Source organism: Lytechinus variegatus, chromosome 2 (genome assembly GCF_018143015.1).
Source record: "Lytechinus variegatus isolate NC3 chromosome 2, Lvar_3.0, whole genome shotgun sequence".
Classification (NCBI taxonomy): Eukaryota; Metazoa; Echinodermata; class Echinoidea; order Temnopleuroida; family Toxopneustidae; genus Lytechinus; species Lytechinus variegatus.
The window spans coordinates 9,424,439-9,444,765 of record NC_054741.1 but is presented as its reverse complement, the minus strand read 5'-3'; the positions used below and the strand labels follow the sequence as shown (position 1 = coordinate 9,444,765).

Genomic DNA, 20,327 nt, shown 5'->3' with positions numbered 1-20,327 from the left:
TATTTACAAATATCTTTAGAGAAATAGCGACAATTTCATATAAAAAATAGTGACAATTTCATGAAAACAGTTTGTAAAAAGAGACATTTTTGCATTTCTTGCACATTTCTTGCATGGTTCTATTTTCATTGAATATTCAAATTTGTGTTAATCCATTAAAAATCAATTTTAGATTACTACTTTAGATCAACTTGGTCTTTGGTATTCAAAATTTATGGGTCTGACTATTCATTTCTGTTTAATTAGTTTTACATTGCTCTTTTTTTCAATTGTTATCGCTGCAAAAATTGTGCATTTTGGCATGATTTTAGGAAATTGAGTTATGCATTTTGTTGATCAGCTTAAAAAAAGTATATTCACAACTTGTTAACAATTTTCATTTTTCTCTCTTTATCTGTATCTGTAGGGACGTTTTCACTGGGTGGGTGGTGACGAACAATGTAAGCTCCGGAATGGTGCCTCATTCGGTCAAATAGGATGCCCGGACCCCCTGCGTGCATCATACGGTTGGTACCATGGACAGCACCCCCCTGGCAGACAAATGGACATGCCCTATGCTCACATGTAAATGTATTTATGAGCTTGGTCGAAACACTTAGTAAATAGGGGTGGAGAGCACTGGTAAAGAAACAAATTGTTATCAAATCTTGAAGGAAATTAAAGTACTAAAGGAAACCCAAATCAGGAGGGCAAATGGAAAGGTATGATAGAGAGAGGCAGTTGGAAGAAAGTTTTATCAAAATCGGTTACAAACTGACACAGTGGATGGATGTAAAAAGTCTCAATTTATTTTTATATGTTGGAACTAAAATTGTCATCATTGATTTAGAGTTGAAGAAAAAATCTCTGCTACGATTCTGGTATTTTCTCTCTTTACCTTTAATTTAATGTCTATCTGTAAATTGCGGCTTGTATCTTTGTAAATTCTAAATTTATGAGATAGACAAGTTGAACCATAAGAGATAATGCTAAAAAAAATGATAATGAAGTACAAAAACAAATCACAATCACATGTAAAGTTGTGTGCAAAAGCTTGCCCTTCTCAAACATTACCAGTTTGAGAATGACCAGTGAAGGTACAGATAATTAGATATTTTCTTTACTTGTATAACTCATTTTTTCACTAATTTTGATAGAATTTTTTCCAATTTGTTTCTCTATATCTTATATTTTCATTAATAGTGATGTTCTCTAGCAGTGTGAGTTCCTTATAAAACCGAACCGATAATTTTTATACATACCTAGTAGTGGTGTGTCCTCCTGACCTACAAGTTGTGACAACTTCCCTTGTCTTTATACAAAATGATATTATGCCTACTTACTGTTCAATCGTAATTTGATATTATGAGTGGTATTCAAATTGTTTGTGATGTAACTTGGATATTATTATAATTTATTATACCTTTGCAAAGAATTATTGGAAATAGCTATGAAACATTATAAATCTATGGAGGAATACTCATATTGAGTGAAGTCCATGTGTTTTATGAATAAGTGTTATTGACAGTTCACAGGCATAGTGGTAAAAAGGTTCATATTTAATATAATTTGAAAGTTGAGATAATTGTATTGAACTGAATGTGTACAATAATGATATTGGAAACTAGACTAAGTGAAATATCTTACAAAACAAAATAAATTAATGGAGAATTTGAGCTTTGTTGCCCAGCAAATATCTTGATGTAGATGAATCCTATATTAAACTTAAAATTATTGTTGTGATTTCACTATTGAGTGAGATTTCAATTTGACTCACATTACCAATTCCTCACAAATGCCTAAATATCATACTGCAAGCAAAAAAATTCTCCCTTGACACCAAGTTTATTATACTTAGTGGTAATATAATCGTGATAATAATAATAATAATGATAATAAGAATGATATTAATAAAAATAATAATAGTAATAATTTCATAGTGCAAAAACAATGTGAATATATACTTCTGCACTGTAAGGACTCCTAAGACTTGGAAAAAATATGAAAAGAAACAAGTACATAACTAAAAATATAGGTCTGTAGGCTAATTTTGACTGTTTCTAATGATTTTTTTTCTACCGATGGGGTTATGGCATAGTGGTTGGTACTCCAGATTCATGAACTGTTGATGCCAGGTTCAAATCTCTGTTAGTAGTCACAAAGTGGTTTGTGTTCTCAAATAACAATGAGATTTTGGCTTGAAGCCCTATCTCTTCCATAAAGACAGGGCATGTGTAAATATATTTGCTCCTATTAAACATGGGTGTTGCTATGTACCTTGAGCCATTAATTGTTTGAATTATTGAATGATTGTTCTTAAGACTTCTTAATCATTCTTGATACATTCCAGAAACATTGCATTGTCATGTTGATATATTTCTGTCATTTATTTTGCTGACAAATGTTTTTTTGTCTTTGCTAGTTGAAATAAAACAGTTATTGCTTTTATCATGTTCTGTCATGTATGTTTATCTAAACTGCATCATCATGTTTTTTTTTATTTGAGAATTGGAAAGTAAGTTATTTTTTTAAGGCTCAATATATTTATGTTGTGGAATGCCATAGTTATTAATTTCTGAATTGTAAGTAAAATGATAAGTTCTTTTTTTGCCAACGTTTGCAATGTAGAGAAAAGATTATTTTAATATATTGTTATGTTGTACAGTGGGGCCTCTCGCCCTCAATCCTCTTCCCTTCTTATTTCTGCCACTGTTTCTCTCTTCCTCCCCTCATTACCCTTCTCTCTATTCATTTATTCTCCTCCACCCTCTCTCTATCCCTCCCTCAAATTCCTTCCATCATCCATCTTTGTCTCTCTCCCTTCCTGAATCCTCTGTTTCTCACATCCTCCATCTCTCCTTTTTCTAAGAATCATATTTCATGGAATGGCAATCATCCATACAAGATTTACTTTAAAAGAAAGAAAATAGTATAAATGCCTGGCATGTGTAATTACATAAGAAATGTGTATATTAAGTATTGAAGAATGTCTCTACTTAGAAAGTAATAATTATTTGCAAAACTCTCCCAATACAGTGTTGCAGGTATGGTAAAGATAACCTGCCCTTATATTACAATGTTTATACAATTGATGTTCTCTTTTCAAGAAGGGAAACCAGAGTGGGGGGGGGGGAGTTCTTGCGATGTAAATTAGTGTGACCCTCAAACCAGTGCCTAAGTATTGCATCAGTGTTCTCCACCCTAAACATGTCTGTAAATAACCATGACAAAAAAAAAGATAAATAAGGATTGTAATTTTATTTGTAATGTAAGATGTGCAAACTTATACAGCTTTTTCTCTTCGAAGTCTTGTAGTTATAAAATTTCATCATGAGCTCTTATTTTTCTTCTTCTGTTCTTGCAATTCTCCTGTATCTATTTATGAATTTATGACCGAGTAGGAGCCAGGTTTGGATCAGGTGCGGGAGGATGCGATCCAACGACGGTCTTCGTACTCATGTACAGTTGGACTTGAAGAATTATATGTATTTTGTATTAAAACTCAATGCCTAATTAAGTACAAGGAGAAACATGTCTGAATTGATTGATTGAAGAAAAAAAAAGTTGGAACTTAATAGAAGTGCACTTGTCTATTACTAGCAGGTTAATAAAGTCAAAAGGTGGAATGTAATGTTTGCTTGTATATTTCTATTTTTTTTCAAAGATTTTAGGGTGTATGTGGTTATCTGAAATATGACAAGAGTAAGAATGGTGACCTGACCCTAGTGGGGATGCCAATTGTAATGGTAAATATTGTGATGGAGAGTGTAAATGATCATGGTATTGTTGAAGGTGATGACGACCATTGCGATGGCAATGGGCAATTATGTTCATAAATATTCTGATAGAGAGTGATGGTGATGACAATCATTGTGATGGCAAATTGGCAATGATGTTAGTAAATATTCGTGATAAAAAGTGTTGATGATCATGATATCGCAGATGGTGATGATGATCATTGTGATGGCGAATTGGCAGTGATGTTGGTAAATGTGATAAAAAAAGTGTTGATCGTGATAACGATGATGGTGAGGACAATCATTTTGATGGAAAATTGGCAATCATGTTGGTAATATGTGATGGAGAGTGTTCATGATTATATCGCAGATGTGATGATGATCATTGTGATGGTAAATTGGCAATGATGTTGGTATATATTGTGGTTCAATTTTAAAGGGAAACCAATCATTGGTAATAAAATTGTGTGGAAATGAGGAAACTAAGAGAAACAAATGGTGAAAGTTCAAAGTAAATAGAACTAGAAATAATTCACCATTATCATCAGTACCATCACCATATTCACCATCACATCCATCTTCATCCTTATCACTTTCATCACCATCATGAATTGTCATCACAATCATCACCACCAACATCATTACCATCATCTTTATCCTCATCACTGTCACCGTCACTATCATTCTTTCAATCAATATCAGTATCATCACCATCATTGCTAACACCATTTTCGTCATTACCATCATTATCACCACCATCACCGTATATCATCATATCGCTTTCATCATCAATATCACCATTTATTACCATTATTCTCATCCAATCATCACCATCATCTTTATAACCACCATCATCACCACCACTATCGCCATCATCAATATCATGAATTATTTTATGATCTCATTTTTCCTCACACACTGAAATATATTTCATTTTTCTTTAATAAATAAAAAAATGATGATAATAATAAAGCATGCAACTTTTGGTGGTAATTAAGCAATGTTTTATTTCAATACCAAAGCATCACTCTCGAAGATGAAGTACAATAAATATTATAGTCATTTAATTTGGTGTAAACAAGGATGTTTCTCACTGAGGAATGAATGCATGCCTCTTGCGATTAGAATTTTCAATTTCAATGTAACGCAGCAGTCTTACTTATTTGCAAAGGCTTACGAATGTTTGGAGAAAAATAAATTAGAAATTTTGAACTTGTTCGATACTCTCCAACAAGTAAAGTTGTTTGTAACTCAACTGTCTAACCTATCATAAACCCTGACAAAATCCTCAAATCTATACATTTGCAAGTATTCATCGCTCAGTGAGATACCCCTTTAACTCTTTGGTAAATGCAATATGAAATTTACAATTTGACTATATACTTTCGATATAATGGACAAAATATCAATTTTATCAAAGTTCATTGATCTGAATTGACCAGTGACCTGAAATTATATTCATCCAAGTGCTGATACCTGATAACTTTTCTATCAAAGTTTTACATAATTCAAAATCTTAACCTTTGGTTTTAACTTTCTTTTGATAATGCAACATGGTAAACTGAGCCCTTATCCTAGGGACCTGAAATCACATTTATCTTTTATGTCAATATTCAGACCAAATGATTAGTGACACATGACAAATTTTCTGAAATTTTCAGAGATATAACATTTTAAAATCTAATTAATATTTGATGCTGACCACACAGCTACTCTCTTAAAAGAAATGTCTATGTCTTGCTACATGTATGCAGGCAGGGAAAAAACGAAAAATTCCAAAACCAATACCAGTCTTGTGTACAAATTAGAGGTATATATTAATATGTATCATATAAAAAAGAACAATAATATAGTCAAGTATATATAATTAAATACTCTTAAAAATGCGTCAAATAGAAGGGAAATGAGAACAAGAGGAAGGAACACCACACCACCTCATATTATATATCTAAAAACTATTAATCACAGCAAATCACCATCAAATTGAAAGACAAAACTTTCCCCATGGTCTCATTCCCTGAAAGGAAAGAAATATTAGGACAAAACGAAAAGGTTTAAGAAAAAGAGAGTGGGTAAAAAGCTATTTTTTCAGACATTTTGAGCAAGGAGAAGAGAAAATTGCACTGTCATGTAATTTTGATAGAGATTTTTGTTGTAATATAAAGTATTCTCTTGGAAAGTTATTAAAGGAGAATGAAACCATTGGAACAAGATAGCTTGTGTGAAAACAGAAAAATCAAAGAAACAGATCAACGAAAGTTTGAGAAAAATCGGACAAATAATGAGAAAGTTATGAGCATTTGAATATTGCGATCACTAATGCTATGGACATAGCAAATTGGCAATGCGACAAAGATGTGTGATGTCACTTGTGAACAACTCTCCCCATTACTTTAGTATATAATTCACTAGAATTGCCTCTTTTATCACATCTATCTTTATATCATGTGTTCTGTCTACATGAGGGCATGTAATACACATTTTTTAAGAATACATCATGGATAAAGAGTTTGTATCATCATAAGAAAAAGCAAAAAGAGACATTTTGAGGGTATTTTATAGTCCACCAAAGGGAAAGTTGTTCATCAGTGACATCACACATCCTTGTCGCATTGCCAATGTGAGGATCTCCATAGCATTAGTGATTGCAATATTCAAATGCTCATAACTTTCTCACTATTTGTCCGATTTTTCTCAAACTTTCTTTATTCTTATTCTTTGATTTTTCTGTTTCTACACAAGCCTATTTGTTCCAAAGGTTTCATTCCCCTTTAAGCGTTCATAATATTATCGGGATAACTATTGCGGGATTAATAAATTGAAAACAGCTTTTCTATGATATATACATAAATATAAATTTATCCTTATAACATGGAACTCTTTCTTTAATCATTTAGAAAAATAAATTTTACACAATCACACTGAAGTTCAAAGTAAATACACTTTATCTATTTATAGGCTGCTGGTTCTGATCTGCTTTATTAAAAAAGATGTATTACTGTAATCCAAAGGTCTGATCATCCTTCCTAATAATCTTCACCTGAACTATATACCTCATCACTCTCTTCATACTTCCTTTTCTGGCCTGGATTCTTCTGAACAGGCTCTCCATACTTCAACTTCTTAGAAAACCCTTGCCTGGAAATAAAATGAAATAATTTGAATTAAATGAAATGAGTTTGATGACCAATCAAATTCTAATGTTGACCAATGCTTAAAGAAAAATCCTATTGATAAGTTGATCTGGAAGGAAGACAAATAGAAGGAATGCCCTTGGTAGTCTCACCTGTATTACGCAATTTTAACAAGAAATTGCATTATTTTGTGGGTTTTACATGCACATGGTGCGAACTCATCCATTTTCGACTTTCTGTCCTTTTATATTACATACATTGATGATGTATGGCTGAAAATACAACTATCAATACTGCACACAAAATCATGTATTTGATGAATTTTTTTGTACGACATGTACATGTATATACATGTGTAAAATTATGCCTTATCTACACAAACTACGTAGCCAGGTGTCGCAAATTTTGTCTTAAAAAGATGGAGACTTGAAGGAAAAATATCAAAACCGCAACGGTGAAAGCTTCCCTCTACCCTACCCCCCCCCCCCCCTTCTGAGTGAGTAGCATAGTATTGTAATATAGGTCCACTTTGGTGATAGCATTCTAATTCACTTATACCACAATCTATTCTAAATTATACCATTGTATGCTTGACATTTGGTCAGCATGGTATCTGGATATTTGGTACTAAAGATGATAAAATTTATGACTGCTAGACCCTGTCATAAACTTTGTCATGTCTTATTATTGGGATTATGCGCATTTAGGAGCCACACATTTTGGTACGCGCTAAAAGTAAGAGACAGAATTTATGACAAAAGTTATGACATCCAACAGAATACAGATTCTGTAAAAAAATATAGAGAAAAGACAATGTTCAGAATACTACCCCTGAGTACTACATGTACTCATGTACCATCTATTGAAAATGAAAAATCTAATCGCTAGAGGGTATTCATTTGTCTCGCAATCTACTATGGTATCAACGGATCAGTGCCCACCTATTGTTCCCGCGTTCGTGCGTACGGTCCTGGAGATTAGTTTAAATAGAGTACGATATCAGACAATTTTCGTCACTTGATAAAGAGTTGCAGCGGCACTCGAAAGCTCGTGAACTTGTAAGCTAGTGAAAACTTTTTTGCGAGAGTGATCACGAATTTCCTAGAAAGCCAGTGAACACTTATTGCGAGAGTGATCACGAATTTCCTTGCTGACCATAGTAGATTGCCAGACAAATGAATACCCTCTAGCGATTATTTCAATCCGCAATAATGAACCTATTAAGTATGAAAAATCTACTATACCTTTCTAGCAGGGGGTCATTGTCTTCTTCATCGTTATCAGAATCCATTTCATCAGAATCCAACTCATCCTCTACATTGTCACCTTCCTCCTCATTGTCTTCATCATTGTCATCCTCGTCTTCATCACTGTCCTCTTCATCATAACTTGATGGACTATACTCCAAGTGTTCAGTGTTGCTGCTCTCATCAAACCAGTTGTCCTATGTCAAAAGAAAGGGTCAAGGGCAAGGCTAAAGGTACCACTAGAATTTCAGGAAGCATGTTGTGACACATCATTTGATATCCAACCCATGTTACCTGGTGACTTTTTAGAAATATAATTTAAAATTATCGATTAACAGTCACAGTTTACTCGCAGCTCATTACATTTAATCATGGTATGCCTATGGTACAAGCTAGTACAACACTATTTGCAGGAACAAAACTATTTTACACAAAAATAGCTCTTTGTTCAAAGCCCTCAAACAATACCCAATTAGTCATTTCTGAACCAATACTGTTCAAACAAATGTAACCTGTACTTGAAGTCATGGATCTAGCATCAGAATATGTAGTTATTTTCATTTCTAAATGAAGAGTAGTAAAATATAGAGAGCACTAACTCTTTCACTGAACAATACATTTAACTGGCACAGGTAAACCTTGTTCTAAAGAGGTATTATATTCATTTTGTTACATTTTAATGCAAAAGTGGAATATTCAAACTTACGAAAGAGTCATCATCTTCACTCCCTTCTTCCTCATTCCAAGTATCTTCCTCCTCCGATTCAAAAGGGCTGTTGGGAATTGAGAAGTTATCAATACTGGCATTCACGGAATATCATCAAAACACTACTTTATCATATACATTAAAGAATAATAACTGGAAAAAAAATATTAAATTTTCACAAATTATACAAGAATTGGGCCTACCGATACAAAGCTATTCCCCTAATCATATCACCACAATATGGCATAACAATGATAAATATTTTCCATCTATTTCACAAGACCTCCTTAACTGTGTCAAAGAAATGGGCATGAACAAGAGGGTCTCATTTCAGGCTACCAGTTATCGTTGCTGTCTTTTAGAGAAAGGGTTGATTCATAAGCACCATTCACCAGCACCGGACACTTGGGGTAACCTTTGCTGCTCACTTCTTGCACTTGCAAATTTAAATGTGGATTACAACATTTAGGGGTGCAATGATCGATAATCATGAGCCTCTTCTTAGCATGGGTTTTGTTTTGTTTAATTGCACATAGATGTGGACACTTCGGAAAGCAAAATAGTTGATTTCCTGTATTCACTCAACTTTAGGTATCAAACTGTAATTCCTGTTCTTGGAACCTTTCTCCTTGATTACACCATTTAAGATCACAAATTGGGTAAATAGATTCTGCCATTTAGAGTGCATTTCTAACATTTTGAATGTCAGGCCATATGGAGATTTTTGTGTGCAAAATATAAGGAGAGTTATACTACTAAACATATCACTTGGAAGCAAAAAGTGCCATTTGAGGATCGCCATAGAAAATTGAGACTTTTTCAACTTTCATAATTTCCTTACTTATTTTTTTTTTTTGGGGGGGAATTGATTTTTAAATTGCTTATCAAAAAAAAAAGATTTTCCCCTGGGTTTCATTTCCCTTAAAGAAGCTCCCATCCTGCTATCTTATCATTTTGGCAAGAAGTTTTAAACCCTTAAAGGTCAAGTCCACCCCAGAAAAAAGCTGTTTTGAATCAATAGAAAATTAAAATAAGAAAGTTGTGGCATTTTAAAGTTTTGCTTATTTTCAACGAAACAGTTATATGCACAACTCAGTGACATGCAAATGAGAGTTGCTGATGTCCCTCACTCACTATTCTTTTGCTCTTTATTGTTGAATTATACAGTATTTCAATTTTTACAGATTTGACAATAAGGATCAACTTGACTGAACCATAAAATGGTATAAAAATGGTAATTCTATGTGTTCGAGGGAGGAATATAAATTTGTTTCACAGGACAATGAGAAAACTTGAATATTCCAAATGCTATATTATAAAATACAAGATAATTGGTAAGTGATGCCATCAGTCCCCTCGTTCGCACACCAACCAGGATGAGCATGTAACTTTTGTGAAACTCAGTGAAACTTTAAAATGTCTACTTTCTTAAAATGTCATAATTTTACATAGATCTGTTTTGATTTTAATGAAATTTTGAGTGTTATGCTTGCTGATTTTTTTTTTCAATTCAAATCAACTTTTTGTTGGGGTGGACTTGTCCTTAAAGGTCAAGTCCACCCCAGAAAAATGTTGATTTGAATAAACAGAGAAAATTTAATCTAGCAAAATGCTGAAAATTTCATCAAAATTGGATTGGATGTAAAATAAAAAAGTTATGCCTTTTTAAAGTTTTTCTTATTTTTCACAAAACAGTGATATGCACAACTCAAATGAGACAGTCAATGATGTCCCTCTCTATTTCTTTTGTTTTTATTGTTTGAATTATACAATACTTCATTTTCATAGATCTATTTGACAATGAACTTTGACAACTTGACTGAATCATATAGTATTAAACAATGCTCATTCCACATGTTCAGGGAGGAATTAATCATTGTTTCACTTGACAATGAGAAAAAATAGAAAATTCCATATTTCATGTAATAAAATCCAAAATAGATAGTGAATGGATGACATCATCAGTCTCTTCATTTGCATACCCACCAGGATGTGCATACAACTGTTCTGAGATATTAAACAAAACTTTAAAATGTCATAACTTTCTTATTTTGCATCAGAATTTGATGAAATTTTCAGTGTTGGGTTTGTTGGATTTTTTATTTAAATAAACTTTTTGTTGGGTTGGACTTGTCCTTTAATAGAAACATTGTATTAAGTGCTACATTAATGTTGCATGCTATTATTATGTTATTTTTATCAACTAATCTGGTATAAGAATATATCAATTTGAACAATCATCACCAACCTGGTTTCCTCAAAATAAGACTCAGATGAAGAATAGTTACTAATGGTATCACTGCTTGATGGATTCTGCAGATGTTCATCTGGCCTGGATGAATTCAGACTGGTTGGTGCCGGATTACTCAGCTGGCTAGAATGTGAACCATTATTCTGCATCGGGGCCAAGGACGAGGTCAGACGCTTCATCTTAAACTTGCGGCCATCTGGTATAATCTTGATCTTGCTCCCGTCTGGCATTGTTTTAATCATGGTGCCATCACTGAGCAATATGACCTCGATGGCCCTTACGTTAGACTTTGAACTGGGCATGGCATTTGGGTTAATATACTTTGAGCTTGAGGTGCTACGAGTCTCTGCTGGTCTTCTACTAGAGAGTCTACTTGTGTTGTTCTGGAGGGCTCTTTGTTCTGGCTCACCAACGCTAGTACCAGAGGTTGATGGTTGGTGGAGACATTCATCTTGCCTGGATGCATTTGATGAGGGATCTGGTGGCACGGGGGATCCACTATTCAGTCGGCTGGAGCTTGAACGAGCATCCGCAGTTCGGGCCGTGGATGAAGTCAGCCTCTTCATCTTAAACTTGCGGCCATCAGGCATAACCTTGATCTTGCTCCCATCTGGCATTGTTTTAATCATGGTGCCATCATCAAAAACTATCATCTTGACGGCCCCTCGTCTCAAAGTGGAACTGGACGTGGCATTTGGGTCATTGCGTGTTGAGCTAGAGGGGTTTTGAGTCTCAGCTGGTCTTCTGCTAGGGCGTTCATCTGTAGATAGATAAATTTGAAGAAAAAAATCAATAAACTGAACGGAAAAGAGACTGTATAATTGCAAAAATAAAGACTTTTTTTCTCTGCTTTCCAAATAATATAGATAGGGACAATATTGAAATGAACTGAATTTATGTCCACATGGTAGCCCAAGTTGCATGGAAATAAAAAATGTGCCAAATTATTCTGGTTTTAACGCATGACAACCCGACCGGGTGTCTGGTCTTTTTCCAAGTAATACAGTAATTCATTGTCCAACATGTGCATATTTGTAATGTGGTCTTGGTGTGATTATTTTTCAGCTTAGAATTTAGGATTGCACAGCCACAGAGATTATAAAATGTGAATGTATAAACCAGATCTTCAATCAAAACCATAAACAATACTTTAAAATCAAATTGATATTTTACCAAAATAAATTACGAAAAAATGTGGTGGGATCATCAACAGTTCATATGATGATAAAATACTATGTTCATTGACCCTAAATGACATTTGACCTTGATCATGTGACCAACAACTTGTGCAAGACGATCAGTGATAGATGATTACCCTCATTTCATGAACTAGATCCATAAACATTCAAAGATATAATGGCAATTCAACAAATACCCCCAACATGGCCAAATTTCATTGACCTTGGTCATGTGACCTGAAACTCATGCAGGATTATGTTCACTGATGCTTGACTGCTCTTACCGGTAGGTCTAACTTTCATGAATTAGATCCATATACTTTCAGTTATGATATTTAAAAACTGAACCTTGGTTAAGATTTTTTTTATACCCAAACATAACCAAAGTTTATTGAACCTAAATGGCCTTTGACCTTGGTCATGTGACCTGAAACACACAAAAGATGTTCAGTGTGTGTATTTGAGTATTGTCAGACGTGTATCAATCAGATATGATTATTTACGTCTGGGACCGACCTTTATCGTCACCATCCGAAAGACGTGACCAGGGCTCGAACCTCTGCATCAATTTGTAACTTCCCCACAGCTTGGATTACAGGCGCATGCCACAACGCCCAGCGATTCTTGATTACTCTAGTCTTATGTCCAAGTTTCATGAACCAGATCCATAAACTTTCAGTTATGATGGAAAACAACAAATACCCCCAACATAGCCAAAGTTTATTGACCCTAAATGACCTTCATCATGTGACCTCAAACTCTGGCAGGATGTTCAGTAACCATAACCATTATGTTTAAGTTTTATGAACTAGGCCCATATACTTTTTAAGTTATGATAACATTTCAAAAACTTAACCTTCAAATGGTTAAGATTTGATGTTAACGATGACACACCAGTCGGAAAAGCAGCACCTGTTTACAGTAGACTCGCTCTGCTATGCAGGCGATACAAAAACCTTAGATATCTGAATATAATACAAGAAGGTAAGAGCTTCATTTACCTTTGATCAATAGATTGTCTGACAACTGCTGAAATTATCTCCTATTAAAAACTGAATACAAATTTAGTCACACTTTAATGTTTAATAAACAAACCATATCCATCAACGCTAAAAAAATAATATGAAATTCATAGAATAATCAATAGGATTTTCTCATCTCCTTATAAAAACAGATAATTTTTAAGCATTGTGTAGTTTCAGATAAATGGACATAATTAGTCATAGAAAGCACTTTTGACCAAATGGGAAAACCACAGCAATTTTGAATTAAAAAATAATCATGCCAGTCAATAATACATGTTCTTGGTGAATGAATTAGAAATCAGCATTAAAAAAGAAGAAAAGATAGTCCATTTTGGCTATAAATTAAACAATGTTATTAGAATACCACCCAAAATTACTATTTTAATACAAAAATCAATCCATTATGTTGTACATGAAGATGTATTATCCTATCTAATAATTCAAAAGAAAAATACCCGTTTTAATCTCTCTATACTTACTGGATTTCAGATTCTTCTTCTCAAGGACATCTTTCACATCATCTACCAGGCCTTTGACCAACAGGTTAGGGCAGAAATCATCAACACGGTTGGTAGATTTAAACTCTGTGATCCCCCTGCAGATGGGACACACCATGTAATTGCAATCGGGTTCCTTACGGGATTGGGACTTGTCATAATTCTTTAGACATTTCCGACAAAAAGTGTGTCCACACGAAGTCAGGATGGTCGGCTCATCAAAGATTTCAAAACAAAGTGGGCACGACAAGTTCTGTTCTACAGCCTTCTCAGCCATTTAGAGGCCAGGGTTTAAAGACTCTGAATTTAAGGGTCTTACATGTACAGTTACAACTGTAGCAGGGGGTTCTTGACTTGAGTACACATACTATTATCACTTTATCAAAGACAGAGTAGCCAAGGTAGACACTGACAGGAATAATGCATGATTTGACTTGTCAGATCTAGTTTAGATATATAATTAGATCTAAGTTCCAATCTCATTCAAATAGTCATAGTCAGAGGAAAAGGCAGGGAAGGAAACTAACTCATCTAAGACTAAAGTCAAGCAGCCAACATATCAGATCTGCAAGTCAGCGGAAAAGCCGATGCAACGGCGCCAGGTCGCCCCGTAGTAGGGTACCGGGTGGCCGGAGTGGTTCCCAGTTGGTACGGAGAAAGAACTGAAGCTAAAAACCTAAGTTTTGCCGTCTATAGTATAGCTCTGCCTCTATAAACATATGTATTATGTAACTTTTGATTTTGACAGATTAGCATGCAAACGACAATAGATGAGCTTTAGAACTTTTTCTTGATAAGTCAACGGAGATATCAGTATCACTGCACCATTTTTTGTAGAAATCTCCCCGAGAAATCCGCTGCCACAGTTGCTCTCGATGCACTGCATGCGCTGCTGCCCTTCGCAGCCCGAATTGATCTTGGCGCGCTTTCTTCCATAAATACCGGGAATCCCCAATGGAAGTAGTCTACAGGCCAGACATGCACATACCCTAATTGAAAATTAAACGGTCTTGACTTTAAAGTCTGCAGCCTGCAGGCACAGACTCTGAGTGAAACACATGAGTCGTCGCGTAAGATGAGCAAATATAAACTTGTCGTGAGCAAGAGAGGCATTCTATACATAATTGTAGGCTGTGGATTCAGATTCCGGATTCATAACTCGAGTGAAGAGTTTGCACCACAGCAGACTAAAGAACGTGACCATGGAGATGTGGACGCTATAACACATTCGGACCTATATTTGTCCATAACAAACAACAACTACATCGATTTATGTTTCTAACTTTTTGGGGGGAGGGGGGGGGGGTTACATACATACATAAGGTTACATAAGGTTCAGTTCTTGACGCAGGACCTTCTGTTCCTCTATGACCAGCTCCTGGTGATAAACAGTGACGTCTGTTAGCGGTCCGGGGAAGGAACCTTATAATCAAATTTCTGCATTACGGGATTATTACGCCACCAAAATCATTCTTTTTTTTCAAATTGTAATACATCCTTAGACTCTACTACAAGCTCAGGAATTAAGACTATTCCATAAGTTGCAGAATTCTCAATGTAAAAAAGTTCTTACGTGTATTCTTATTAGCTCTAATTTCTTGAAGAGCTTGCGTGCATGTAACATCAGGGTCATTTTTGTGAAGAGTCTTAAAGGTCTCTATCATGTCACCCTAGCTTGTCTATAAACAAGAGTAGGCAAATTAAGCTTCTTCAGTCTCTCAGGATATGAGAGCCCTTTCAAAGATGGGACGTATAGCGAGTAGCTCATCTCTGCACATTCTCAAGCCGCATCAATGATTTTCTTTTGTCTAGATATCGTTTTGCACTATTACTGGCGTACAGATTGTGGGGTCATGCCCCCACCACCCCCATGTAGATAATGAAAATAGGGCTTATAATGAGTATCTAAAACAGTCAGGAGTTCAATGTCATTAGGGCGGGATCATTCTATAATATTACAGTGCAAAAAACACAGTAACAAAAATGGGCGCAACAAACCATGCACGCTCATATTGATATCAACCATTAAAAAAGAGAATATTTTCGCTTTTTCTGATTATCATAATATTCTATATACCGGTACATGTTTTAGCTAGCGAGCAAATTACAACAAAACATTTATCCAGTCGGTACAGTCATATAAGTTTATGCAGGCCTGGCCCCGGGGATATGCATGTAGGGACCGCGGAACCGGGGGACTCGGGGTTTTAATTAATTTCAACCAAAGTTGGCTTCATCAGCTCCCCCGGCCACCCCCTCAGCACTGACACACACATAACACCTTTTGTCCCACACATTTTTAAAGGTTTGATAAAACGGGCCTTAAATATCAATAATTTATAGGCTTTTATTGTAGCTCGGGCGAGGCCGGCCGCCACTTCCACTGCTTGGTCACAATTCTATAGGCAGTACAACTGCAAATGTGGGAATTAAAAACGGCCCAGAGCGTATTTTTTTAGTAATCTTTTATTCTCTTCTCTCATAAAACAAATTTTAACATAGTAAAATACAACATTCATGATCATAAATTAAAAAGCGATATCAAATTGAATTACCTATAATTACAAAGTTTGATTTGAACGTACATATTGTGATCAACACATCCATATACATTTGACAATTCTTAACAAAAATGAAGTAAAACAATGTCATAAATAAATTCTAAGTCAATGCATTGTTTTGGTCAAAATATCTGATAAACATTCTTTTCTCTTACATTTTATACATACATAATACATATGTCTAATTGAAAAAAAAATTACAACCTAAAATCAAATTATTCACCATTTCCTGATGGTTGTATCACACCAAAAAAAACTCTGTAAAGAAACCTTATAAGTTATTAAAATACTACTAGTGAGATTTATGAGAGAAGATTTTTTTTTTTTTTTTTTTTTTTTCATATTGTTTTATTCTGATTCCATGAACAAAAATATATAACATTTCAAATTAACATTTCAAAACACATAATATTTTACATTTCATATTTGGACATTTTTCACTAACTTAATACCAGCATAAATCATATATAACTTAAAGGAGAAACAATGAAATCAGTTATAAAAATGTTGAAACACCACTCCTCCCCCCCCCCAATCATAAAGTCTTCCCTTGCACATTTGTGGAGGGTTATTTATACATGGAATACAAAGAAAGAACAAAACAAAGTAGACCCAAATCCAAAACAAACCAATTAACAAATAGATATACTGACACTAGGATCCCCTTAAAAAAATACATATAATATGCCTAACACTTTTCCTTTCATGTATCAAATATTCAACAATGATTTAAAACTATATGAGATTACTTGGCTTGCACTCATCAAAGACAAAGCAAATTAAAAAAAAGAAATCGACAAGTAAAAAAAAAAATAAATAAATAAAATAAATAAATAAATAAAAAAAAAAAAAAAAAAACATCCCAAAGAATCACCCATCCCAAAGGAAAACTTCATGATCCCTCCCCCCAAAACACACATACACACACCCTCACATACACCCTCACACACACCTACACAGTCACTTTCTCCCAAATCACACCTGGATATCGCCCTCAGTCCTGCCATTTCGGTACATTCTCTCCCATTTTAATAAATGCTTGTCTAACTTGTTCCTTTTAATAGCTATTGCTTTTTCTTCATTTCGATATTCTACGACTCTCTGAATACTCTCTTCTTGAGTAGGAACTCTACCTTCTGACCTTGATCTAAAAATGATATATTTCATTAAAAAGATTACCGTGTTACAAAATTTCACTTCAAGATCGGATCCATTAATTCCCACATGTATATCTTTCCACTCTGCATTTTGAAGCTTTATCAAACTAAGTTTTTCAATGACCCTCTGCCATAAAGCTTTAACATCATTACAAAGCCAGAATAAATGTTCATAAGATTCCGGGTTATGTTTACAGAATGAACAGATATTAGTATCTTTAAAACCAAATTTGAACAAATGTTCGTTGGTGTATATTGCACCATGAAGTAATTTATATTGAAATTCTCTTACTTTTGGTAAGATTATTGTGATTCTAGGTCTTATAAATATTCCTGAGATTTCTTTTTTTGAGACATCAAAATTATTGTGGCCATCCCTTATTTGTAAAGTATAGAGATGTTGTAAATTTATTACAAAATTTTCATAAACCTTTCTAGAAGGTACATCTTTCAGTAAAATTATCTTTCCAAACATCTTCAAAGAGATATTGTACTTGTGTACGTCATTCGAGCATAAATGGTGGAAATTCCCATTATATTTTCCGCTTTTCAAAATTACATCAGTTAACTTCCAAATTTCCATGATATTTTCAGCACTCAAACCTAAATTATGAAAATAATCGATTGTTCTCACCTGCTCTTCCTCGAGAATGTGACCTACTAGATAAATATTTTTCTTAAACAAGTCTTCATCAAAAATCATTTTACCTCTCAAAATATAATCTTTATTATTGAAAAAAATTGGATTAGCTTTTCCTGCACTAAAATTCCGATTTTCCTCCATATCTTGCCAAGCCCTTAACATATCAAAATAAAACACTGGTGCTTTTAAATTTAATAATTTAACATCGTAATTACAGAGTGAAATAAACCTACCTCCCACTTTTCTAAAGCTATAGTCAAAATAACGCTTCCAGCCCATATTTCTTTCCCCATAAAGCAACCGTTTTAACCACAATACTCTTTGAGTTTTCACAAATAAATCAAAATCTATCATCCTTAAGCCGCCATTTCCGTAGTCCTGGTAACAAATGTCTCTTTTAATTCTGTCTTTTCCGTTCCATATAAATTCAAAACAAATTTTCTTGATCTCTGTTACTACCCACTTTGGAACAACTAATGATGACGAAACATAATTCAGTTTTGACAAGGCATATGTCTTAAGCAAATGTACTTTCCCCATTATTGTCACGTCTCTCTGTTTCCACCATCCCAGAATCCTTTTTATTTTACTCAAAATCTCCTTATAATTCAGGTTTTCCATCCTCTTTACATCCAAGGAAAAATATACGCCTAAAATTTTCATTTCCGTTACAATATTGCCAAATGGTAGTGTTCCCAGGTCATTCCTGTTTTTTCCTATCCTCATTATATTAGTTTTTTCTATGTTAACCTTTAAACCGCTTAAGTCATGGAAAGCTTGGAATATGTCCTGTATTCTTTTAATTGATGTTTCATTCCTAACAAACAAAGTCATGTCATCGGCATATAAAATTTGTCGAACTTCAGAATCACCAAATTCCACTCCTTTAATAACACTATCATTCCTAAGCGCGTGAGCCATGGTTTCTATAACTACCAAAAACAGATACGGTGAAAGTGGGTCACCCTGCCTTAACCCTTTCTTAATATCAAAATAACCAGTGGAGAAACCTCCATTCATAACACAACTACTAATTCCGTTATACATGGTTTTAACCCAAGAACAAAAATACTGTCCAAACCCAAAAATTTCTAATACTTTAAAAAGAAAGTTATGTGAGACAGAGTCAAAAGCCTTTTGGAAATCGACTGCTATAAGGAAAATCTCTTCCTCACAGTAATTGTTACAGTGAAAAATTACATCATCTATCAAACGTATAGCTTCACCAATGTGTCTGTCATTTATATAGCCAACTTGATCAGGAGAAATAATGTCATTCAAAACGTCCTTTATTCGTTTTGCCATTATTTTTGCGATTATCTTATAGTCAGTGTTTAACAATGTAATTGGTCTATAGTTTTTAGCATATAAAGGATTTTTGCCATCTTTTTCAATTAATGTTATAACACCTTGTTTTTGAGAGGTTGATAAACAACCCTTTTCAAATGCTTCGTTTAAGACATCTACCAGTAACCCTCCTAAAAGCGGCCAAAATGTAAGATAAAATTCTACAGTAAACCCGTCGTTTCCAGGAGATTTGTTAAGTTTCATACTTTGTAGCGCTTTATAACATTCTTCTTTGGTAATTTTTCCGTCACAAGTATTCATACTTTCAACACTTAGGTGCGGTAAGTCTTTACAAAATACACTGTTAGCTTTTAAGTCAGCCTCTATATTTAAATTTCCTGAATACAACTTTCCGTAAAACTCTCTAAGAATTAACTGTATTTCTTTCATTTCTTTCACTACTTCCCCAGTGTCATTGATCAGTTCCCTTATTACAGTTTTCTTTTTATTGGAGCGAAGTAACTGTTCAAAGTATTCCTTATTATGTTCACCCTCTTCATACCAAACCGCTCTAGACCTTACCTTGAGCCCATCTACTGACTCATCATATAATTTCTTTAACTGACCTTTTTTAGATTCTATATTTTTGATAACTGAAGGACTATTAGGAGATTGCACTAGATCTTCCTCGAGTGATGTAATTTCTTTTTCAAGTTTTTGTATATTGAGTCTCCTCTCTTTCGATTTCTTTTTAGAAAAATTCGATGCATAATTTCTCATTTTCATTTTAAGAAAGTCCCAAAAGGAAGATTTGGTATTAAATTCCTTCAACCACTCCGTTTTTATCACTCTGATTTCCTCACACATTCCTTGTACAAAAGCTTTATCTAAACATAAACTATTGTTAAATTTCCAATAAGATTTA

At 34.2% G+C, this 20,327-nt stretch overlaps 2 protein-coding genes across 3 annotated transcripts in view; one reads left to right on the top strand and one right to left on the bottom strand.

Annotated features, from left to right (window-relative positions):
* LOC121407256 (thymocyte selection-associated high mobility group box protein TOX-like) overlaps nt 1-3,605 on the top strand; it is a 35,635-nt gene extending 32,030 nt beyond the window's left edge. For both annotated transcript variants that reach the window (XM_041598233.1, XM_041598232.1), the window contains one exon: nt 407-3,605. In XM_041598233.1, coding sequence (XP_041454167.1) covers nt 407-568 — 162 coding nt within the window. In that variant the 3' untranslated portion in view covers nt 569-3,605. The remainder of the gene's footprint in view (nt 1-406) is intronic.
* A 2,853-nt stretch (nt 3,606-6,458) lies between these two features.
* On the bottom strand, nt 6,459-14,644 carry LOC121407255 (uncharacterized protein DDB_G0290587-like). The gene is made up of 5 exons (XM_041598231.1): nt 13,737-14,644; nt 11,052-11,814; nt 8,804-8,870; nt 8,095-8,294; nt 6,459-6,854 (listed from the first exon to the last, which is right to left on the bottom strand). The coding sequence occupies exons 1-5, from the start codon at nt 14,029-14,031 to the stop codon at nt 6,743-6,745; spliced, it is 1,437 nt and encodes a 478-aa protein (XP_041454165.1). The 5' UTR covers nt 14,032-14,644; the 3' UTR covers nt 6,459-6,742.
* Between the last annotated feature and the right edge of the window lie 5,683 nt (nt 14,645-20,327).

Bases quoted from the DNA above. Each gene is read 5' to 3' on its own strand.
- LOC121407255 (XM_041598231.1), bottom strand. From the start codon at position 14,031: ATGGCTGAGAAGGCTGTAGAACAGAACTTGTCGTGCCCACTTTGTTTT. The intron at 11,815-13,736 runs GTAAGTATAGAG...ATCTATCTACAG, and splicing joins GAAGAAGAATCTGAAATCCA to ATGAACGCCCTAGCAGAAGA. The intron at 6,855-8,094 runs GTATAGTAGATT...TTTTATTTCCAG, and splicing joins AATGACCCCCTGCTAGAAAG to GCAAGGGTTTTCTAAGAAGT.